The following is a 25,264-nucleotide window of genomic DNA, read 5'->3' as shown; positions in this document are numbered from 1 at the left end:
TGCTGAGTTCATCGAGCTCTGCAGCTTGTTTTCTGGGATCTTCTTGTTCTTTTTAAGGGGAAACACGTAGCTTGGAAAGAAAAGGTTTTGGTTTTAAATTGGGGTTTTATATGGAAATCTTGGTTGAAGTTGGTTGTGTAAAACAGTCATCCCTGAGAAAGGGATGTAGTTTAGGACTGTTAAGAAACAGGTTACATTAGTCGAAGGAGTTTCGCATGAATTCCAAGCCAGAAGTATTTGATTAAAATCATGAAAGGTAGTATTTGAAGCTGACCAATTCTAAATTAAGACTTTTGAAGGCTTCAGGGAGAGACTGTCTAATTCTGATTTGGGAATTGAAGCCACAACCAAAACAAACCTTCTGTGGGGGGAGAAAAGCGGTATTTTTGCTCTGGTGAGTACTATAATGCAGTGCTGGTGGGTTTAATGGGATTGTGTTTTTATCATGTGCTTCTGAAACTTTAAACGTGCCACATATAAATAATTGAGTTATTCTATTTTATCTTAATTTCCTTTCTGTAATTTATTATTAAACCTGCATCTGAGTCTCTTAAAGTTTGTTTCAATGAAAGATCACCTTATTAAAATAAAATAAAATAAAAAATCGTCCAAGCCAGATTTCAGACTGGGATCTGATTTTGTCCAGTAGTAATATCAGCTGGATTCATAACAGTAGTTCGTCACTGACCTCTCGGAACCAACAAGTTTCTCACAAGCACTGTTTTGATCAGAGTTTAGAAGAGAGAGGCAAAATTCTAGAAGCATTGCCAACTACAAAAAAGACTTATCTGTTAAATCGACTTACCGTTGAATGAAGTTAATTTGTAAGCTATTTAAAAAGCTAATCCTAAATTAATCTTTGCAATTTATATCAATCTCAGACACTGATCTCAACAGTAAATTTGTAATCAAATAGCTGATGCTGAATTACTGTAACATTAACAGTACTGTCTTTTGTAACCTCTATTTATTTTGTCAATTAACTCCATCTCCCAATTAGTTTAATATTTCATGTTTAAGTTTCAGTGCTGCCAGCAATGATGCCAAGCTTAATAAACAGTTGTTGGTGCATGACAGTTGTCTGATTTTAATTTGCAACAAAGAGTTAAGTCATTCATTTAGCTTGTGGCATTCTAAGTTAGAAATTAATAGTAGAGAAATTGTGCCTTTTGCTGCTAGACCAGTGTTTACCCCCACTGAATATCTTCAACCATCTGTCTTGGCTCCATTTGTTATTCATCCTTTAAGCATAAGTGCAAATATAATCCAAAACAGAAAATTTAAGAAAAGCAAAATAGTGCAGGTGCTGGAAATCTGAAATAGAAGCCGAAATTGCTGAATAAACTCAGTGAGACTGGCGGAATCTATGGAGCAACTAAGAGCTTAGGTGTCCAGTCCAATATAATGTCTTCTAAAAGAGATGAACTCGTGAGAGCGATTGATTTCCCATTGTTGGATTGAAAGTCTATGACTCGGTGTCGGCTAGAAGGCAATCAAGCAGTCTTATAGTAAAGAGCAAGCAGTGGAGAGGTACAGCTGACGGTTTGTTTGTGACCTTCCTGTGGAAGGTGTTCCGATTGAACTTGACTGGTATCACAATGGTGGAGTGTAGGTGAGAAAGATGGCTGCTTGGAATTTGTAGCTTCGGAGAATCAGCTAGAAATGTGCAGGTTACAGGTTACACTTTGAGTAGATTGAAATGTGACAGAGGACCATGAAGCTGGGAAAAGGAGAGACATTGTAAAAATAGTTAAGTGAAGTATTGGAGGTTAAGTTGAAGCACGAAAGGTGCAGATGATGCTGACGAAAAGATTGGATAAGGCACTTGATTGTGCTGAGAGAAGAAAAATGGATTCAGGCAGTGGGGTTGGGGCATTGAAATGGAGTGCACAGACTTGTGCAGGACTGGAATATTGAAGGAGGTACTGATCTTCCCATTATACTGAAAGCTGTGATTCGTTGGTCAGTATATGTGCTGCAAGGTCTGTCGTGTTGGCACTCTACTGAATAAGGCCCTAGCCATCTGCTCATCAAGTATGCTTGGTGCTGTGAGAGCACATGCCAAAACTATTCTGCACCAAAACTATCCTGCATGTTGATGGATACCATGTGAAAAAAAAATCACTTGTACATCATGAAGATTCCAAAAAGGGCTTACTTCCACCACTTTCCATAAGACCATAAAATGTAGGAGCAGATTTAGGCCATTCAGCTCATCTGCTGTGCCTTTTGATCATGGCTGATAAAATTCTCAATGCTACTCTCCTGCTGTTTTCCCCATTGCCTTTGACCCTCTTACTAATCAAGAACCTATCCACTACTGACTTAAATACACTCAATGACTTGGTCTCCACAGCCTTCTGCAGATCTGCATTCCACAGAGTAACTGCCATCTTTCTGAAGGCTGTGCCCTCTGGTCCTAGTCTTTCCTACTAGTGAAAACATAATCTCCATGTCCAGTCTATCCAGGCCCCTCATTATTCTCTAGGTTTCGATGAAATCCTCCACGCTTTTTAAACTCCACTGAGCACAGACCCAGAGTCCTCAACTGCTCCTTCGATGACAAGTCCTTTGTCGCCAAGATCATTATTATAATCCTCCCCTCTGGGCCACCTCTAAGGCCAACGCATCGTACCTTTGATACAGCGTCCAAAACTGGTCACAATATTTCCAAATGCGGTCTGACCGGAGCCTTATACAGCCTCAGCAGTACATCTCTTCTGTTGTATTCTCGTCCTTGAAGCAAATACTAATATTGCATTTGCCTTCGTAACTGCTAACTGATCCCGCATAATTAACCTTAAGAGAATCCTGAATTGACTTCCAAGTCCCCCTTGTGTTTCAGATTTCCGAAGTCCTTCCCCATTTAGAAAATAGTGTATGCCTGTATTCTTACTACCAAAGGACACAACCTTTACTCTTTCCCATGTTATATTCCATCTGTCACCTATTTGCTCACTCTCCTATCCTGTCCAAGTCCTTTGAGGCCCCCTACCTCCTCAACAGTATCTATCCCTCCACCTACTTTTATGTCATCTGCAAACTTAGCGACAATGCCCTCCATTCCTTCATCGAGATCGTTTAATGTATAACATGAATAGATATCCTAACACTAACCCCTCTGGAACTCCACTAGTCACCGGCTGCCACCCTGAAAAACATCACTTTATCGTCACTGTCTGCTTTCTGCCAGTCAGCCAGTCCTCTTGCATGTCAGTATCTTGCCCCAACACTCTGAAGAGTCATTCAGACTTGCGCTGTATCTCTTGAATATTGACTGATGTCCAGCATTTTTTGTTTTCAATCCTTGCCCCTAATACCATGGGCTGTTAGCCTCCTGTGTGGCACCTTGTCAAAACCTGCCTGGAAATCGAAGTGGATCACATCAACTTGCTTTCCTTTGTATAACTTGCTTGTTACTTCCTCAAGGAATTCTAATTTGCTTGTCAGGCATGCCCTCCCCTTGACACAGTTCTGACTCAACCCTATCTTACCATGTACTTCCAAGTACTCCACAATGTCATCCTAATGATGGACTCTGAGATCTTACCAAGACTGAAGTCAGGCCAACCAGCGTACAATTTCCTGTGTTCTGCCTCCCTCCCTTCTTAAACAAGGATGTTACATGAACCATTTTCCAGTTCTCTGGCACCATCTCTAATTCCAGTGATTCCTAAAAGATAACCACCAGTACCTCCTCAATCTCCTCCCCTATTTCCTTCAGAACTCTGGGGTGTAGTTCGTTTGGTCTGGGTGATTTAGCCACCTTTTAGTCTTTTCAGCTTCCCCAGCACTTTCATCTTAGTAATGGCCACTGCATTCACCTCTGCCCCTTGACTCTATTTAAGTTGAACTACCCTATTGGTGTCTTCCACCATGAAGACTGATGCAAATAATTATTCAGTTCCTCGTTACTACTTCTCCAGCCTCATTTTCCAGTGGTCCAGCATCCGCTGTTGTCTCTTATCTATTTGATATTCTTTTAAAAAAATTCTTGCAATCTTTTATATTACTAGCTAATTTACCCTCATGTAATCATCTCTCTCTTACTGCTTTCTCAGTTTTCTCTGCTGACTTTCAAAGTCTTCAGCACATTGTTTTTTCTTATTGCTGTCCCTGACTTCCCTTTATCAGCCATGGTTGTCTCATCCTCCCTTAGCATGTTTCTTCCTTGAGATGAATTTCTGCTGCGCCCCTTGAATTACCCCAAAAACTCTCACCATTGCTGCTCAACCGTCTTCCCTGCTAGGCTCCCCTTCCACCAACTCTAGCCGGCTTCTCCTTATTGCTTGTAGTTACCTTTACTCAGTTGTAATGTCATTACACCTGACTCCCCCTCAAACTGCAGAATGAATTCTATTGTATCGTCGTCACTGCTCCCTTCACCTTAAGCTCCCTAATCAAGTCTCTCATTACACATCAAATTCAGCATTGCCTGTTCCCTATTGGGCTCTGCCACAAGCTGCTCCAAACACCGTTTTGTAAACAATCCACTAATTCCTTTTCTTGGGATCTGCTACCAACCTGATTTTCCCAGTCTACCTGCACGTTGAAGCCCCCCATGGTTATTGCAATTGTGCCTTTCTTACATACATTTTCTGTATCCTGATTTATTTTCTTCCCCACGCCCTGTAGGAGGCCTGTACATAATTCCCAGCAGGGTCTTTTCTCACTTGCGGTTCCTCGTGGTTCGGAAGAGATTTACCTGGATGTTGCTGAGAATGGAGGGTTTGTTATAAGCAGAGGTTGGGTAGGCTGGGACTTTGTCCACTGGAGAGGAGGAGGTTGACTGAGATCTTAGAGGTTTATAAAATCATAAGGGTATATATAAGGTGAATGGCAGGTGCCTTTTCCCTAGGGTAGAGGATTTCAAGACTAGGGGGCACGTGTAAGATGAGAGGAAAAAGATTTTAATAAAAGACACATGGGGCAGTTTCTTTACGTAGTTGTTTGTGTGTGGAATGAACTTCAGAGGAAGTGGTGGATGTGGGTACAGTTACAACATCTAAAATACATTTAGATAAGTACATGAATGGAAAATGTTTGGAGGGATATTGGCCTAGTGTAAATAGGTCAGACTAGTTTATTTTGGGATTATGGTCAGCGTGGACTGTTGGACCGAAGGGTCTGTTTCTCTGCTGTATGACTCAATAACTGTATAACTCTACCCACACATTCTACATCTCCTGACTCTATCAATTCTTGCTATCAATTTGACTTCATTCTTTTACTTACAAAGCAACTCTGTCTCCATGTCCATCTGCCTGTCCTTTGATAGAATGCTCGGAACTCCTTGCAGCCACGTCTCTGATGCCCACAACATCGTACCTGCTGATTTCAATATGCAGTATCTTGACCTACCTTGTTTTGTATACTGCATGCATTTAAGTACAACACCTTCAGTCCTGTGTTAATTGCTCTCATAGTCTGCCCCTTACAGTAGTTGTTCACTTATCTCCTGTGCCTGAGGGTAGATTCTGTATTTCCATACACTCTGTCCTCTTCCTTGTTCTGGAAACTTTTAACCTCAGCTGAGCCCCTCGCCCCCTTTCCACATTTCCGTAATTTTCCATTGTCCCCTAGCACTCCAGCCGCCCGCTCATCACCCTGCCCACCCCACAAATGAGAAGTAAAATGAGTTTTAGTGCCAGCGTGATGCCAGAAATTTTAGCCGTATCAATCCTTTCCCATTGCCAAGTTGCAGTAGGCAGCATGCTGTTTGTGCTGAACCAGCCCATGCTTGCAAGTCTCAAAGGCGTATTCATTACCAGAAGTGATTCTGCTGTTGAGAATCATGTGCTAAATAAACTGGACTGTGCTAAGAGTTAGACCAGAACCCAATTGAAGAGAATCATTTGGAATCGTGGTGTGAAGCATTTGTGTGTGCTAGAAATCTGTGTATGAATGCACAGGACCATGTTTTATGTGGGGGAGAAGGAATTAGCATTGCATCTTTTCAAAACAAAAAATGGTGCATGGAGACAGCCAACCTCTGTATCCCTGTAGCTACGTACTGACCATTTAGAATCTATCTGCCTGATGTGAGAGTTAAGATCAACAGTTAACTTCTCTTTCTGCGATCTCTGTGTCAATAATGGTCCATCCTCCTTATGCTGTATAAAATGGTGCCCTTGTTCAAGTCCATTTCTTGTGCCTTCATTCTGAAGAATGCAAGTCAATAAGCTTCAACTTCTTGTCTCCTTTTTAGAAATGTTTTAGGTTCTGCGCCACCAAGCAATAATATCTAACAAGTGGTTTTGCAAGAAAGGTGCCCCACAATCCTAATCCATGACCTTTCTTTTCAATATCAAAATAGTGTCTCTTCTCAATCTTGCTAAAAGAAGTGCTTTCATAACATTGCCTTTTCTTGAATGTTTTATATGCGCTATTTGCTGGTTTCCTATTGATATGATTGATCTTGCTACACTGAACCATAAAAGAATTGGTATTGAATTTCTATCTTGTGCTGCCTTGCAACACTGGTGGGGAGACGAGCAATGCTGCACGATGTTGGTAGTTGTGGATGCAAACAAAAAGCCTTTTTTAAAGGCAATACAAGTCGGAGCATTTAAAGCTAGTAATGTCTATTATTTACTACATAATTATAAATTGTCAGTATTATCGTCCTCCCATCTCCTTTCAAATCATCACAAATCGGCTGTGTTTATGCTGTTGTTGAAAGCTCACGTTTTTGTAATAACGGTACAAAACCCATTTACAAATTTAAATGGATTACCAAGGCATTAGTCATTGCATAATTAACAAAAGAATATCTGTTAACCAATCTGAGTCTATAATTGAGACTATAATTCATGTTACAGATGATTGCTAAAGGAAAAAATGCTTCAGAGTTATTTCCTGCTGTTGTGAAGAATGTCGCCAGTAAAAACATTGAGGTAGGTTCCATTTACTGTGAAGTGTTGCTGTTTTTATTTCTATAATATTGTGGACACTTTCTGTAGCTAACGTGCCCATTTTATCTAGTCTACTTTAATTCTACCCTTAATCCAAAAGAAACAACCTTTTTCTACCGATTTTTCCACATTACCATCAAAGCAGACCCCGAGATTTATTTAGATAATGCTTGCATTTGATGTTCTATCCCTACTTTCTTTAGTAATAAAGCTTTCATTTTATGAAATCAAAATTTGATTTCTTGCTCTTTTTATGATTGTGGATGAAATTATGTAGATTATTGCTTTGCATATGTAAGGTTGACTCATAGCTTGAGCGTTTTCATAGCCTGGAAGGTGATACAAAAATAACATTAATGAATCACTGGTATAGCTTAAAAAAAATCGAAGATTTGACCAGTATGTCAGAGTTTGCTGCACTAGAATTGATGGATTAATTAAATTGCTTGCTTAGGAAGGTCTGCTTCAGTTCTTAAAGCTGGACAGGGTAACTGTTATGATTAGCATCACATCAGGAAGCGTGGTAGCACTGAGAGAAATAACATTTCATCTGGGAGCAGAGTCACGTCATCTGTGTGCTCCTGTTTCTGGTCACACGTTGTTTTTTTGGGAAAGAAGTCTTTTACTGTGGATTTGCAGTCAGATTATTTGTGTTGTTTCTTGTGGCTAGCATTGATTTTATCTAATCTAAACCTGGGTAAGAGCAAATCGGCTGTTTTGCAACCTTCACTGATTTAATATTGGTAGCTGTGCAGAGGAATATTAGAATGTTAAATAAAAGCTGATGCAATTTTTTTTTAAAAGGCTTTTGTCCAACTTTATCACTATATTGTTTCTGAACGGTGTTTCTGGATTTATAAGTAATTATATATTTATATCTTGCAATAAGGGCATTATCATTTTAATGCAATATGACCTGAATTTTGAGAATTCAGTGGAGCTATTTTGAATTTTATTATTTTAATTTTTTCAATACTTAATTTTTAATTTCTTGTTCTTATTGTGGCATTGCATTTTCTTCAACCTTCACCCCGCCCTGCTTTTATGAATCAAACTAGTTGCCTCCCAGCCTTTGCCAGTATAACCATTGACTGTAATGCTGAGAGAAATTGGTACAGTCTTGCCATTTGACGCCGATTCCAACTTGGTTTTGCATTTCCATGTAGGAAGAGCCTCATGTTTTAACATCTGAGCTATAGTTTTGGCCTGTTCTGAGGCATTTGTAACTAATCCTTTGAAGGGTTAATGACAACATTCTACTTTAAGAAAGTGCACAATTAAATAACAGAAAAAATATCAAAAGGATAAAAGCAAAAAAGTCACCAAGTTGAAGGAAGACATGTTTAGAATGGAGACCGAGAGCTAGGTGGAAGAGAGTTTGAAGGAGGGATTTGCGAGGAGGGCTTGATGTAGAGCTGGAGGGAATTCTACAGAGTAGATCTTAGACAGCTTTATGAAGTATGACATACAAGAGGCTGATATTGGATTGTGTGTTCATTTTGAGTTGGGATTAAAGTAACGTTCCTGAGCTTGGTGATTCAATGGAAGAGGGCTTTGAATATGGTTACTTTAAATAGGAGTTAGCGGCAAGCAGGAGACAAAATGGTTTAGCACGGCCAAGCAAACTTGTGTGACGTTGCTGTGGCTTTGAGGTCGGTTTTGTCCTGTTTCATTTAGAGAGAGAGATTGGTAGACAAGTGCCCAGCAGTCTGAGAAGATAAACAACTTGAGGTCTAATATTCTTGAGTACATTTGTAGCTCGGGTTGTGGATGCTGTGGTTGGTTTGCTCGCTGAGCTGGTTCATTAGTTTGCAGACGTTTCATTACCCTGCTGGGTAATGCACCAGAGCAGAAGAAAAGAACAAACAGCTCCCGTTCCTGTACGTGATGGTAGAACACAGAGCCAACGGGGCATTTCTGACCAAGGTATGCAGAAAGGTCGCACACATGGATCAAGTCCTAAATTTCAACAGTAACCACCCCAGCACCGACAAACGGAGTTGCGAGAAAACACTATTCAAACAAGCCACAACACACTGCAGCAGCCCAGAACTTGGCTAAAATAAAGAGGAATACTTCCAACAATATTTAGAGACCAGGGATACCCAAACAGCTGGGTTCAACACTGCCTGTCGCACAAACAACAATGGGAAGATACAGTACGCCCCGACACGCCAGTCACATTACCATACATCAAAAACTTATCTGAACTGACCACAAGAATCCTGTGGCCACTGGGCATCAAAGTGGCACACCTACATCAACCCTATGCCAACTGCGAACAAGAACCAAGGACCCCTCACCCATTATGGACAGAACCAACGTATTATACAAGATTCCATGCAAGGACTGTGACAAACATTACATTGGACAGACAGGAAGAAAACTGGCTGCAAGAATACATGAATACCAACTAGCAACAAAAAGACACGACCAATACACCCTCGTCTCCATGCATACAGATAAGGAGGACCACCAGTTTGATTGGGACAACATCAGGATCCTAGGACAAGCCAAGTCGAGACAGGCACGGGAATTCCTGGAGGCCTGGTTCTCCTCCAAGAAGGCCATCAATAACCACACGGAATTAAACCGTATATACACTCCACTGCAAAGAAAAACCAGAAATGAGGTAATCAACTCCAACAGACCTCCGAGTTTAAATAGTATGCGGGGAAATACAACTGTGCTTCATCAGAGGCTGCACAAATGATGTTACCCAGCAGGGTAATGAAATGTCTGCAAACTAATGAACTAGCTCAGCGAGTGAATGAGCCACAACAACTTGAGGCTTTGGGGTTTTATTTAAAGTTGGAACAATGGTAGTAGTCTGAGTGGGTGTGGTCAAGCTCTCAGAGCCAGGATATTAACTTTCAGCAGTTATTGCTGGGGTCTCAGCAGGATTGGAAGGCAGTGTATCTTACTGGCTGCTACATTCTTGAGTTTTCTCTCGGAATTGTCTTTTGATGTTTTTTCCACCTGAGCACAATCGATTTGCTGAATTTGCCTTTTTGCCGTGGGTGTGTATATGGGATGTTACTATATTGGAACTGTTAATATTTAGTGGTAAAACGATCTAATATTCTATGAACCTTTCCAACAGAGTTAAGTCATTCCAAGTTTCTCTCTCTTTAGTTGTATTTTTACTGTAATGTTTGAATAAATTGTGTTTTTCTTAATGTCAAGTAGTTTGACCAATTGAATTGCATCTGGAACACAGTACCTTGCATTCAGGTTTGAAATAAGAAAAAGTTAGGATTTAGGCTACCTCCTTTAATATATTTCAGGCAGTCTGGTCTGGTCCATAACACTTGTTTTGGACAGGTGTTCTAGTTGAAATTCATGAAACAAGACTGTCGAGAAGGTAAATATATAGAATATGCACGTGTACGTTTGCAAGCCCGGGTCGGTGGGGTGGAGGAGAGACAGTTTTCCCATTGGACGGGTAACATTTCTGTGAAGAATGGATGTTGTAAATGGTCTGACAGATTCTGGAGAGTAGGGCTGAGTCTCTGTCTTTGGGGATGCTGCCAAATGGCCGAAGCTCTGTCTGTGGGAGATGTTGGAGATGATGCAAGAAGAATAGCTTTGAATGTCCCTGGATGGACAAAAGTGGAACTGTGCCATGATCATTAATTGAGCTGGTGAAGGAGAGATATTGGAGGAGAGAGAGTAACTGCTGCGCAAGTGTTGAGGATGACTTGGTTTTGGGTTTTACCACCTCCAGTCTTTAGCTTTTCTCTTCCCAGATATCTGTATTTTGAGAATGACAGGTTTATGGCTGAGGAATAGATGCTTCACTCAGAATTGGGGCCTTAGTGGAAGTGGTGAGTGTGGCACAAGGGGAATGTGTACATTTTCCAAGGTTTTTAAGTGATGCTGTGTGAGATCAATTAATAAATCCAAACTTCTAGACATGCACTGCACAGGGAAAAGAGGTATAATTGTCATTAGCAAGTTTCCTTGGTTGTTCCGTTTGTTTAAAAAAAAGTCTTGTTATTAATCTGCTCTGCATTATGAACAGCTCCCAATTTATTTGAACAAATCATTCACTAACTGTTTATGATTTTGCTCCTTCCCTTTTACAGTTGAAGAAGCTGGTATATGTTTACCTTGTTCGCTATGCAGAAGAGCAGCAAGATTTGGCCTTATTATCGATCAGCACATTTCAGCGTGCGCTGAAGGTTAGTACTGCTAAATGTTCATGCAATTCGTGGATAAATCATAACTATCCCAGTAATTTGATTTGTAAATATAGAATCATAGAATATTGTACTTCTCAGTTTGTGATTACAGATAGCTATTTTGTTTCAGATGTGTTTTCCTTTGATTCTGTTAATTTTTTTCAATAATATTATTGAAATATTTCTCCCTCCATTTCTATTTTCTACCAAAATAATGTTTCACCAAAGAAAATCTACCCATCATACTCGAGTAAAAGTCGTCTTCCTAAGGCATTCCAGCAAATAAAACCACTTTGGTGCTCTCGTGGTGACTGCATGAATGTCATGCAGCTCTATTAAAAAGAATTCCACCCACAATACACCCATTTTCAGTATGGTGCAATACTGTCCCCTTTTTACAAATTGCACAATGCAACCTATACTTCAGATATTCAGGTACACCCTTCTTTCCACTCATGCATGCCTTTTCCAGGCATGCCTTTTCCAGAAACCCCTCTGATGACTAAATCTTTAGTTGATTGTTGAGGCTCAGAAGTCCAGTACAGAAGGGGAAATGGAAATAAATTAGCTCATGATGATTAACCATTGTGCTGACAACAGCAGTGAGTTTGACTATCCTGAAACTTGTTAACAAAGTCCTTTGTTTTTTTAAGATGATACACAAGAATGATGGACACTTCATGTGGTGCCGTGCGGCGTCACGTGCACGCTCTCAACATTTCTCTCCAACAGCATTGCAACGTGCTGGCTCAGGGCTGCACCACTTCGCAGTTCCACTTCATCCTCTGGCTCATTCGACATGCTAACAAACTTTTTCTTTTCCTTTCAGGCATCAAGGCCCACAAGATGCAACAACTCAAAAATACCCATAGCCCTCTGGAACCTTCCTCTCCTCACTTTTTCCCCTCTGACTGACTCTATCCCCTCCCCAAATCCCCCCACCTCCTGTCAGGTATTCACCATCCCTCCTAACCTTCTGCTCTCTGATACTGAACGCTCTGTACTCAGCAAAGGCCTCAGCTTTATCCCTCTGCGTCCCCACCTTAATGAATTTCGGGCAAGACACGATGCCGAACTCCTCTTCTGCTGTCTTCGCCTCCATCCTCATTTCTTTGGACAGGACTCCTCTCCCCGTCCCACATACCCCTTTGCCCAACTCCAACGTTCTCCCTCCACCTGGATCCCTCTCTCTGGCCTTTTACCTGCGCTCTATCTTTTTGTTGAGAACTGTCGACATGACATTAGTCGCCTCAATTTCACTGCCCCGTCAACAAATCCAACTTATCTCCCTCCAAACTGACTGCACTCCGTGCACTCAGATCTAACCCTAACATTGTTACTAAGCCTGCCGATAAGGGTGGTGCTGTTGTTGACTGGCGTACTGATCTCTACATTGCAGAGGCTGAGCGCCAGCTCTCAGCTACCTCCTCCTACCTTCGCCTGGACCATGACACCACCATGGCACATCAGGCCATTGTATCCACGACAGTTATGGATCTAATTTCATCCGGTGATCTCCTCCCCTCTGCTTCTGAGCTAATAGTCCCCCAACCCCACACAGCTCGTTTCTACCTCCTGCCAAAAATCCCCAAACAAGACTGTCCAAGTAGACCCATTGTTTCAGCCTGCTCGTGCCCCACAGAACTCAGCTCTTCCTACCTTGACTCAGTCTTCTCCCCCCGGTCCAATCCCTACCCACGTACATCCATGATTCATCTGACGCCTAATGCCGGTTTCAAAACTTCCAGTTTACCAGCTCCAGCCACCACCTCTTTACCATGGATGTGCAATCCCTTTACACGTCCATTCCCTACCAGGAGGGTCTTAGGGCTCTCTGCTTCTTCCTGGAGCAAAGACTTGAACCATCCCCACCCACCACCACCCTCCTCTGCTTGGCCGAGCTTGTCCTCACCCTCACCAACTTCTCTTTCAACTCCTCTCATTTTCTTCAGGTAAGAGGGGTTGCCATGGGTACCCGCATGGGCCCTAGTTATGCCTGTGTCTTTGTGGAGTACGTGGAACATTCCTTGTTCCACTCTTATTCTGGCCCCCACCCACAACGCTTCCTCCGATACATTGACGATATCATCGGTGCTGCTTCCCTCTCTCGTCTGGAATTGGAAAACTTCATCAATTTGGCCTCCAATTTCCACCCTGCCCTCACTTTCACCTGGACTATCTCTGACTCCTCCCTTCCCTTCCTCGACATTTCTGTTTCCATTTCTGGGGATAGACTGGCCACTGATATCCGTTACAAACCCACTGACTCCCACAGCCATCTGGACTATACATCCTCACACCTCACTTACTGTAAAGACTCCATCCCATTCTCTCAGTTCCTCCGTCTCCATCGCATATGTTCAGATGAGGCCAACTTTGACAAGGGAGCCTCCGAAATGTCCACCTTCTTCCTCAACTGAGGAATCCCCGGCTCCGTTGTCAACAGGGCGCTCAACCGGGTCCGACCCATCTCCCGCACTTCCGCCCTTGCCCCTTCTCTTCCCTCCCACAACAGCAATAGGGTTGCCCTTATCCTCACCTACCATCCCACCAACATCCACATCCAGAAGATCATCAGGCGCGATTTCCACCACCTCCAGCAAGATGCCACCACCAGACACACATTCCCCTCCCCTCCCCTCCCTTGTCCACCTTCCGCAGGGACTGTTCCCTCTGGGACACCCTGGTCCACACTTCCTTCACCCCCAACACCTCCCCACAGCCCTATGGCACCTTCCCCTGTAACAGGCGAAGGTGCAACACCTGCCCATTTACCTCCTCCCTCCCCAGTATCCAAGGGCCCAAACATTCCTCCCAGGTGAAGCAGCACTTCACTTGCACTTTCCAGAATCTAGTTTACTGCATTCGCTGCTCCAAAATGTGGTCTCCTCTCCATTGGGGAAATGAAGCATAGACTTGGCGACCGCTTCGCAGAACATCTACGTTCTGCTCAGAAAAAAAGACCCTGAACTACCTGTTGCCTGCCACTTCAACACACCACCCTGCTCCCTGGCTAACATCTCCTCTGTCTCTGGCTTGCTGCAGTGTTCCAGTGAAGCCCAGCGCAAACTGAAGGAACAATACCTCATTTTCCTCTTGGGGACCCTACAGCCCTCCGGACTCAATATTGAGTTCAATAATGTTAGGGCCTAAACACTCCCATGTCTCTGCCCCCCACCCCACACACCAGGCCTTGTGACCACATAGCCTGCCTGTACACACCCCCTGTTGTTAGTCACTAACAGCTCCCATCAACAACTAATTCACCCTCCCAGCCTGATCATTAGCCACTCCTTTGTCTGTCCAACTGTCTTTCTCTATCTTCGGGCTCTATCCTATCGTTTACTCCCTATCCCACCCACCTCCCTATTTTCTGCATATAAACTGACATTTTCCCAGCCACCATCAGTTCCGAGGAAGGGTCACCGGACCCGAAACGTTAACTCTGTTTTCTCCTTCACAGGAGCTGCCTGACCGGCTGAGCTTTTCCAGCAACTTTTGTTTTTGTTCCTGATTTACAGCATCTGCAGTTCTTTCGGTTTTTATTTTGATGGACACTTCAGTTGCAGGTTTATCAATGCCGTGATGCTTCAAGATTTAGCGTCAGGTGAACCTTTTGAGAACCTTGGGCAACAGTCTGGTGGGATTATTACTGGACTATTAATTCAGAAATCCAAGTAATGTTCTGGGGATCTGGTTCTGAATCCTGCCATGGCAAATGATGAAATTTAAACTGAAGAAAAAATCTTGAATTAGGAGTCTAATGGTGACCATGAATCCATTGTTAATTGTCAGTAGAACACATCTGGTTCACTAATGTCCTTTAGAGAACGAAACTGCCATCATTTCCTGTTTAAACATGCATGTGATTCCAGCCCCACAGCTATGTGGGTGACTCTTAACTGCCTGCTGGGCAATAAATGCAGATCTGGCCAGCAACATCCTCCATTCCCATGAATGAATGAAATGTGAAATGTGATTACAAGGGAGAGAAAAGGCTGTAAGTAATTTGCTTTATTATTTATTCTTGAATTCATTCTAGGATCCCAATCAGTTGATTCGGGCAAGTGCTTTACGAGTTCTTTCCAGTATTAGAGTGTCAATCATTGTTCCAATAATGATGCTGTCTATTAAGGAAGCTGCCAGTGACCTGTCTCCATATGTCCGGAAAACTGCTGCCCATGCCATTCAGAAACTTTATAGGTGAGTCATTTTGTGGTAAATGAGACACCATTTAGGAAAATTTCACTTTCTAATATTGATTTTTGCTATCCGCAATCTCTACATTCTACGACGCCATGGAGTGATGGAACTTGTGCGGGTTGGCTACTGCATTTCGTATCTTAAGAGCAGTTAAATGTCAACAATTCTGAACTAAAACAAGGACCATGGATGCTGGAGATCTGAAACAAAAACGAATTGCTGGAGAAATTCCGCAGGTCTGGGAGCATCTGAGAAGAAAGCAGAGTTAATGTTTCAAGTCTGGTGACTCTTCTTCAGAACTCAGTTCCAATGAAGAGTCATCAGAGTCGAAACATACAAAAATTCTTAATTGGCGTTAAAGCGTGTGGAGACATGTGGAAAGCTTCAGATAATGCAAATCCATCTCAACATCCTGCAGGTCACCATTGATCTTGAGCTTGACTGAGTAAGCTGTAGAAATGCCGTGGCCATAGGTGCAGGTTAGGGGCAAGGAATTCTATGGTGATGACTCTTGACTTCTGAAAACCTGTCCACCATCTACAAAGCTCATATCTGGAATGTAACGGATTACTGTCCAGTTGCCTGAATGAGAGAACACTTTAACAACTTTTAAGAAACTTGACGTTGTTCAGACTAAAGCAGCTTGCTTGATCAACACCCCATCCACCAACTTAAACATTTCCTCCACCTCTGCTATCGTGGCAGAAATGTGTGTATATAAGCTCTCAAATGCACTGTTGCAACTCTCCCAGGCCACTTAAACTGCAACTTGAATCCCCAAAACTTTGACCACCTAGAAGGACAAAAACAGACCCATGTAAAATTCTTTCGGTCTCTCCCTACCTTGATTTGAAATGATGTTGCCTTTCCTTCACTGTGTATGTAGGGAAAAAATCATGGAATTTCCTCTTTAGTAGCACTGTAGATGTACTTTAATTACCTGCTTTGAAGCAGTTGAAGAAGGTGGCATCTCTCCACCGTTTTGTGATGAATAATTGTGATGTGCAATAAATGCTGGCCTTGCCTGTCATGCTGACATCTCTCAAATGAAATTAAAGGAGTATTTGTTCTTAAATTCGGTGCTTCAGATTACCACACTCATCAAACCCTTTTAAAAATCAAGTTTATTATTTGAAGCTAATTTTTATTTTTGTTTCAACCAAAGTCTAGATGCAGAGCAAAAAGAACCATTGATCGAGATCATAGAAAAGCTACTGAAAGATAAAAGTACGGTGAGTCATGCGGTTTACATTGTCACGTTCTTTCAAGGTTATAAAATGTTGAGAAATGTTTCTGCCAGGTGTTTAGGCTGTGCATGACAAATTTAAAAAATAAAAAAAAAAAATTTGACTTTTGAATGTGTCCCAATTGCTATTCAAAGTTTTGTGCAGGTTTTAGATGGTTTATCAGTTTTTAATAAATATGTCTCTGGCCCCACCCCTTGTAAATCTTACTAGCTTCCTTCACTCTTGTTTCAGCTTTAGAATGTCGACGTATGTGTAAAATTCGTCAATTCTTATCAACTTATGATTCAGGTTAGGGATAGATGTTTGACTACTCTAGGTCAAGTCAGCATAAGGAGGGGGGATGTGTTGGGTATTCTAAAAGGCATTAGGGTGGACAAGTCCCCAGGTCCGGATGGGATCTATCCCAGGTTACTGAGGGAAGCGAGAGAGGAAATAGCTGGGGCCTTAACAGATATCTTTGCAGCGTCCTTGAGCACGGGTGAGGTCCCGGACGACTGGAGAATTGCTAATGTTGTCCCCTTGTTTAAGAAGGGTAGCAAGGATAATCCAGGTAATTATAGACCATTGATCCTGATGTCAGTGGTAGGGAAGCTGCTAGAGAAGATACTGAGGGATAGGATCTATTTACATTTGGAAGAAAATGGGTTTATTAGTGATAGGCAGCATGGTTTTGTGCAGGGAAGGTCATGTCTTACCAACTTGATGATAGAATTCTTTTGAGGAAGTTGATAGATGAGGGAAGGGCTGTGGATGTCATATACGTGGACTTCAGTAAGGTGTTTGATAAGGTTCCCCGTGGTAGGCTGACAGAGAAAGTGAAGTCGCATGGGGTCCAGGGTGTACTAGCTAGATGGATAGAGAACTGGCTGGGCAACAGGAGACAGTTGTAGTAGAAGGGAGTTTCTCAAAATGGAGAACTGTGGCCAGTGGTGTTCCACAGGGATCCGTGTTGGGACCACTGTCATTTGTGATATACATAAATGATCTGGAGGAAGGTATAGATGGTCTGATTAGCAAGTTTACAGATTGGTGGAGTAGCAGATAGTGAAGGGGACTGTCGGAGAATGCAGCAGAATATAGATTGGAGAGTTGGGAGGAGAAGTAGCAGATGGAGTTCAATCCAGGCAAATGCGAGGTGATGTATTTTGGAAGATCCAATTCGAGAGCGAACTACACGGTAAATGGAAAAGCCCTGGGGAAAATTGATGCACAGAGATCTGGGTGTTCAGGTCCATTGTACCCTGAAGGTGGCAACACAGGTCGATAGAGTGGTCAAGAAGGCATATGGCATGCTTTCGTTCATCGGGCGGGGTATTGAGTACAAGAGTTGGCAGGTCATGTTACAGTTGTATAGGACTTTGGTTCGACCACATTTGGAATACTGCGTACAGTTCTGGTCACCACATTACTAAAAAGGATGTGGATGTTTTGGAGAGGAGGTTCACCAGGATGTTGCCTGGTATGGAGGGCGCTAGCTATGAAGAGAGGTTGAGTAGATTAGGATTATTTACATTAGGAAGACGGAGGTTGAGGGGGGACCTGATTGAGGTCTACAACATCATGAGAGGTGTAGACAGGGTGGATAGCAAGAAGCTTTTTCCCAGAGTGGGGGAACTCCGTTACTAGGGGTCAAGATTTCAAGGTGAGAGGGGAAAAGTTTAAGGGAGATATGCGTGGAAAGTTCTTTACGCAGAGGGTGGTGGGTGCCTGGAATGTGTTGCCAGTGGAGGTGGTAGAGGCGGGCACGATAGCGTCATTTAAGATGTATCTAGACAGATACATGAATGGGCAGGGAGCAGAGGGATACAGATCCTTGGAAAATAGACGACAGGTTTAGATAGAGGATCTGGATCGGCGCAGGCTTGGAGGGCCGAAGGGCCTGTTCCTGTGCTGTAACTTTTTGTTCTTTGTTCTTTGTTCTTTCTTGTTCAGAAGCATATATTTTGATTCAGTTTTGTTATTTTGAGATATGGGCATTGCTGGCAATTTTAGCATTTGCTGCCCGTCTTGAAATGCCCTTGACCCAATGCTCAACCAGCCATTACAGAGGGCAGTCTTGAGTCAGTCATGTTCTTGGTGATCTGGAGTTGCGTATAAGCTAGCACAAGTAAGGATGACAGATGGGTCTTTCTGACAGTCAGTGATTAGTTTCATGGGCATCGCAGTTGAGAATGGCTTAATTCTGTGGTGGTTTTTGTACCATACTGCAAGCCTGACTAATGATCTTAAATTGGTTGTGAATGTAACTCTTGCCCCCTCACAATATTATTTAGCAAATGCTGTCCAGTCATGAAATCACATCTAATGTTGGACACTTTTGAATTTTGCAAACACAGACGAGTTGGGAACAAAAGCAAAGTTGCTGGAAAAGCTCAGCAGGTCTGGCATCTCTGATTTTTTTTCTTCACAGATGCTAAGGTTTTGGGTCCGGTGACTCTTCGTCAGAATGGATGGTGGCTGGGAAAAGGTCAGTTTATAGTATATAACTGTATAAACTGACCTTTTCCCAGCCACCATCCGTTCTGAGGAAGGGTCACCGGACCTGAAACATTAGCATCTATGAAGAAAAAAATCAGATGCCAGACCTGCTGAGCTTTTCCAGCAACTTTGCTTTTACTCCTGATTTACACATCTGCAGTTCTTTCGGTTTTTACAGATTAGTTGGATATGGTTGGTGCCTTTGTCTGTGCCAACAGCCAAAGAGCTGTGCTATTTAATTTGTTCTGCCAGTCATTTGGATGTGTGGCTTAAATAACTAACATTAGGTCTATGCTGATATTCATTATTACTTGCTTGTCCGATAGGCAGAATGTCTTTTTAGCTTGAGGGGAGAACCTTGTTAGCATCACTAATATTGCTACAGTGTAGTGGCAGATGGCTTTACCTCTTACTGAAACCCTTGAAATAGCTTGCCTTTTTTTTTTGCTGGTTAATGAGTTTTGTGTAGTGTACTGTGAGAAATAGTGCAAGATTTTACAAATCATAAACTAAATTGCTTTTTTTGTATGAAAGAATATATTTAGACAATGTTCCTGATGAAAAGGGTAGCAATCTTTGTTTTTGACCGTAAGTTTCTCAGGTACTGAATCACTCAATTATCAATAACTCTTCACCTATTTTCTCAGCCTGTTGAATACATTTGCTTCACACCAGAGTACAGGTCATGTGGGTACCCTTCACTTTATTAGTTCCAAAGTGGACCTGGTGCTGGTCACCATATTTTCTTGAACCATGAGTGGTGACGGCAAAAAACAAGTTGTCAAGAAACAGCAAAATCTCTTAAATTCAATCACTGAAGCTCAAAATTTGAGTCAAATGGAGCTTTGTGATTTGCATGATGGCATGTGACATTGCAGCTGACAGGAGATAAACTAAGTGGGCAATTATAGTATCAGTCTTTTATATGAAAACTCTGAGTCTGTCTTTTGGACAGATTACAAACTTTTTACAAGAAAATGAATAAAATTCTGAGGATTTTCTAAAGAGACCCTGATATTGTGCATTTGCCAAACACCGCCTGTGCTGACAGCAGCCAGATCATAGCTTGGGCAGATTACACATCTAGAATACTATTGGTGTCTCGTTGGGAAATACCTCCAATCTTTCTGCCTTATTCTTTTAAACTTGAAATCTGTATGAACTTTTCCTTTTTAGGCACCTAGTGTTTGTACCATGTAATTGCAAGTTGTTTCACAAGGCAGCTGATCCAATAAAACCCTTCTCCAAGTTCAACAATTTGGAGTAGTCTGTGAAAGTTAATCTTATCTCAGGCATTGCTCAATGGGATTTGATTTTCTGTTGGTACGATGCACTGACTTTGACACAGTAAAAATTTTAGTTATCTGACTTTGACACATTGTGATTTCATTGCAGACAAGTTAAGACAAATTGAAGGTTAAATGAATAAATTTTGGAGTTGGGATATTTGTTCCAAAATGCTTCATTTCCAGTGTTCAAGGACATTATACTGTGTCTGATCTTGTCCTGATGTGAAGTTCCAGTGTATGGTCACCAGGGTAGCAGTTGAGGACAAAAACCTTGGGCAGCTTCTGTCTCTAAGGTAGATTGCTGATGTCAATTGCATTACTTTGATACCACCAGTTGAAGGTCAGCCATTGCAAACCAGGTTTTGAACTTGAATTCTATTTATCAGTATAATTATTTTTTGCCTGAACCAACTGAGGCACATATAAAATTGATTCATCGCAAGGCTTCTTTGCATTTGGTTTAAACTAGCTGATGGACTAACTATCTATATCACTAAATTACCTATGTTATAACAGTATATTTTGCCGCATTTTTAATAAACCACTTTTGCAACTTAAACTGGTACACCATCTTCAGAGGCCAACGACTTATTAAAAGGTATTTGGTTTTCTACTGACCAGTCGAAAGGTCACTTGGCAAGATTGCGAATTTTAAGACTGCTAATATAACATAATATAATATTATGAACTAAGTGACATTTGCTGAACACTTTTAAAGGCAACTTAAACTCCAAAGTACAGAATGAACAGTCAGAACAAAACTTCTCTTATGGGAAAAAATGGTGCACTCATCAGGACAAATGCAAGAATAACATATTTCAAAAGATCACAACAATTTATATTGCAGGAGAAGGAATGCTCAAATGGGCCAAAGACTGACATTTTCAGACCTGAGTAGTGCCTGTCTACTCGGTTACCTTGGACTGGCAAGTAGCTTAAAAATTTAAACAACAGATTATGTACTGTTTGACACGTCCACTGTGCAATGACTATGACTCTGGTATTTTCCACTAACTGGGTACTGCCATCGGTCCAAAAATATGTTCTGCTTTCAACACTTGAACAAGACTTGAGTAAATTTCAGAAATATTAAGATCTGCCATTGCTGAAGTCAGAGATAACACAGTGTGGAGCTGGAGGAACACAGAAGGCCAGGCTGTATCAGAGGAGCAGGAAAGCTCTGAAGAAGGATCCTGACCCGAAACAGCAACTTTCCTGCTCCTCTGCTGTCTGGCCTGCTGTGTTCCTCCAGCTCCACACTCTGTTGTCTTGTGTAAATTTCAGTGCTCCTGTGACGCCAGGTGTATAGGCAATACTTCAGTGAACAGCTGATTGAATCAAATGGTGTGTTCCTTTTTGGTTGTTTGTAGTAGGCAGAAAGTGGAGTGTATAACTGCAGCCTATGCTTGTAAACCTCAAAATAAACATCTACTGTTAGGCTGTAGGCTCCCGAGGCGGAATATAAGGTGCTGCTCCTCCAGTTTGCGGGTAGTATCATTGTGGCACTGGAGGAGACCCAGGATGGACATGTCACCCAGGGAGAAGGAGGGAGAGTTAAAATGACTGGCGACCAGAAGGTGGTGGTGTTTATCACATACAGAGTGCAGATGCTCCATGAAACAGTTTTGGTCTCACTGATGTAGAGGAGGCCACATCAGGAGCAACGGATACAGTAGACCAAGTTGGATGATATACAGGTGAACCCCTGTCAGATGTGAAAGGTTTGTTTTGGGCCTTGAATGGAGTTGAGGGGGAGGTATAGGGGCAGGTATAACACTTGCTGTGTTTGCGGGGAATGGTGCCAGATGTGTTGGAGTTAATGGGGGGTGAAGAGCAAATGAGGGAGTTGTGGGGAAGGAAATATCTCTTTGGTTGTGGAGTTGGGTTGTAGCTGGCGGAAGTGGCAAAGAATGATATGCTGGATCCAGAGGTTGGTTGGGTGGTATGTGAGGACCAGGAGGATTCTGTCTGACTTTTGGAGGTAAGGGGGTTTGAGGGCAGAAGTGCGGAAATGCAAGAAATGCGGTTGAGGGTATTTTTGATCACCAAATGGGGGAAGTTGCGGTCCTTGAAATAGGAGGTCATCTGGGATGCCTGGGAGTGGAAAGCTCCATCTTGGGAGCAGACGTGGCAGAGGCGGAGGAATTGGGAGAAAGGGATTGCATTCTTGCAGGAGGGTGGGTGAGAGGAGGCGTAGTCCAGGTAGCGCTGGGAGTCAGTGGGCTTGAAGTAGATAGTGGTGTTAAGGCGGTTACCAGAGATGGGGAGGGAGATATCAAGATGGTCCATGTGAATGTAAGCTTGGGGTGTAAGATGTTAGTGAAGTTGGTGAACTTTTTTAAGCTCCTCGTGGGAGCAGAGGCGGTGCTGATAGTCGTCAGTGTAACAGAGGAAGAGGTGGGGGATGGTGCCAACTTAACAGTGGAAAAGGGACTGTTCCACGTTTCCTATGAAAAGGCAGGCATAGGTCGGTCCGAGGAAGCTGCCCATGGCCATCCCTTTAGTTTGTAGGAAGTGGGAGGAGTTAAAGTTGATGTTGTTCAGGATAAGGACAGGTTCTGTTAAGCAGATGAGGGTGTCAATGGAGGGGGACAGGTTGGGCCTGCGGGACAGGAAGAAGCAGAGGACATCTGCGTGGGGCATACAAGTGTACAGGATTGGATATCCATAGTGAAGATGAGGTGTTGGGGGCCAAGGAACTGGAAGTCTTGGAGTTGGAGGACGTGGGTTGGCAGTTCCTGGACCGGGGAGCGGGGTGGGAGTGGAGACAGTCAAGGTTATTCACCGGTGACAGGGACCTTGACATTTGTGAGGACAGCATGAAACAGGCTGATATGCTCGAACAGGTTGATGTTAGGAAGGAGGCCGTGCTAGAAATTTTAAAAAACATGAGGATAGATAAGTCCCCTGGGCCGGACGGGTATACCCAAGGTTTCTACGGGAAATGAGGGAAGAGATTGCTGCGCCTTCGGCGATTATCTTTGCATCCTCACTGTCCACTGGAGTCGTACCAGATGATTGGAGGGTGGCATATCTTATTCCGTTGTTCAAGAAAGGGAATAGGGATAATCCTCGGAATTACAGACCAGTCAGTCTGTCTTCTGTGGTGGGCAAATTATTGGAGAGGATTCTGAGAGGCTTCACAAGCCTTATTGAATTCCTTGAGGATGTGACATTGATGAAGGTCGAGCAGTAGGTGTGTTGTGTATGGATTTTAGCAAGGCATTTGATAAGGTTCCCCATGGTAAGCTTGTTCAGAAAGTTGGGAGGCCTGGGATTCAGGGAAATTTGGCTGTCTGGATACAGAATTGGCTGTCCAAAAGACGACAGGGTGGTATTAGATGGAAAGTATTCAGCTCGGTGACCAGTGGTGTTCCGCAGGGATCTGTTCTGGGACCTCTGCTCTTTGTGGTCTTTGTGAATGACTTGGATGAGGAAGTGGAAGGGTGGGTGAGTAAGTTTGCAGATGACACAAAGGTTGGTGGAGTTGTGGATAGTGTGGAGGGCTGAAGTAGGTTGCAACAGGACAATGACAGGATGCAGAGCTGGGCAAAGAAGTGGCAGATGGAATTCAACCCAGACAAGTGTGAAGTGATTCATTTTGGAAGGTTGAATTTGAATTCAGAATGCAGGGTTAATGACAGGATTCTCGGCAGGGTGGAGGAACGGAGGGATCTTGGGATCCACGTCCGTTGATCCCTCAAAATTGCTACCTAAGTTGATAGGGTTGTGGAGAAGGCATATGGCATGTTGTCTTTCATTGGCATAGGAATTGAGTTAGAGCCTTGAGGTTATGCTGCAGCTCTATAAAACCCTGGTTACACCACACTAGGAATATTGTGTTCAATTCTGGTCACCTCATTATAGGAAGGACGTGGAAGCTTTAGAGAGGGTGCAAAGGAGATTTACCAGGGTGCTGCCTGGACTGGAGGGCAGGTCTTATGAGGAAAGGTTGAGGGAGCTAGGGCTTTTTTCGTTGGAGTGAAGAAGGATGAGAGGTGACTTGATAGAGGTGTACAAGATGATGAGAGGCATAGATAGAGTGGATAGCCAGAGTCTTTTTCCCAGGGTAGAAATGACTATTACAAGGGGGCATAATTTTAAGGTGATTGGAGGAAGGTATAAGGGAGATGTCAGAGGTAGGTTCTTTATACAGAGAGTGGTGGGTGCATGGAATGCGCTACCAGCGGTGGTAGTGGAGTCTGATACATTAGGGACACACAAGCGACTCTTGGATAGGCACATGGATGATAGTAAAATGTCGGGTAGTTTGATCTTGGAGTAGGATGATGGGTTGGCACAACATCGTGGACTGAAGGACCTGTACTGTACTGTACTGTTCTATGTTCTATGTAAGCGGAGATGAGTTCAGTGAGGTAGGAGCAGGCAGAGACCATGGTTTGGCCAGGGCAGCCAGGTTTGTAGATTTCTCCTTACCAAAAAATCGGGTGACCTCCCACCCACAGCCTCCAATCTCATCATTCCCAACTCCGCACTGCCTGTTTCTATCTCCTTCCCAAAAACACTGTTGTCTCTGACTCCAGCACCTGCAGTTCTTGCTATCTCCGAGTTTCTTTAAACTGTCCCTAAAATGATTCAGTAAGCCACTCAGTTGTATCAAGCTCGCTGTATTTAACCAGTTGTCCCATCTGACAATATCTTGCAAATGTGTGGGAGAGGTTCACCCACCTGAATAAATCCAGTAAAGTCCTGTTCACTGATATTTGGAGATCTGTACCACAATTTGGCAGGCTGCCCTATTGCTTAGTTGAGTCACAACCAATATTTTCATCTCGTGCGAGATTTGGCAATCATCATTCGTGGGCATTCCCTGTTCCACCACAAGAAGTCATAACAGGGGTATATACCAGGAAAGAATGGTCTTGGATGCAATTAATATTGACTTTAGATCTCATGAAGTCCATTGCATTAGATGAAACAGGAAATCG

At 42.9% G+C, this 25,264-nt stretch overlaps 1 protein-coding gene across 1 annotated transcript in view; it reads left to right on the top strand.

Annotated features, from left to right (window-relative positions):
• The window catches only part of ap3b1a (adaptor related protein complex 3 subunit beta 1a), a 290,460-nt gene that overhangs the window by 47,304 nt on the left and 217,892 nt on the right, over nt 1-25,264 (top strand). The window contains exons 3-6 of the mRNA XM_048593837.1: nt 6,822-6,896; nt 11,003-11,098; nt 15,141-15,301; nt 16,467-16,533. Coding sequence (XP_048449794.1) covers nt 6,822-6,896; nt 11,003-11,098; nt 15,141-15,301; nt 16,467-16,533 — 399 coding nt within the window. The remainder of the gene's footprint in view (nt 1-6,821; nt 6,897-11,002; nt 11,099-15,140; nt 15,302-16,466; nt 16,534-25,264) is intronic.

This window comes from Rhincodon typus, chromosome 3 (assembly GCF_021869965.1).
Source record: "Rhincodon typus isolate 14 chromosome 3, sRhiTyp1.1, whole genome shotgun sequence".
Classification (NCBI taxonomy): domain Eukaryota; kingdom Metazoa; phylum Chordata; class Chondrichthyes; order Orectolobiformes; family Rhincodontidae; genus Rhincodon; species Rhincodon typus.
This window is presented reverse-complemented; position numbering and strand designations above follow the sequence as displayed.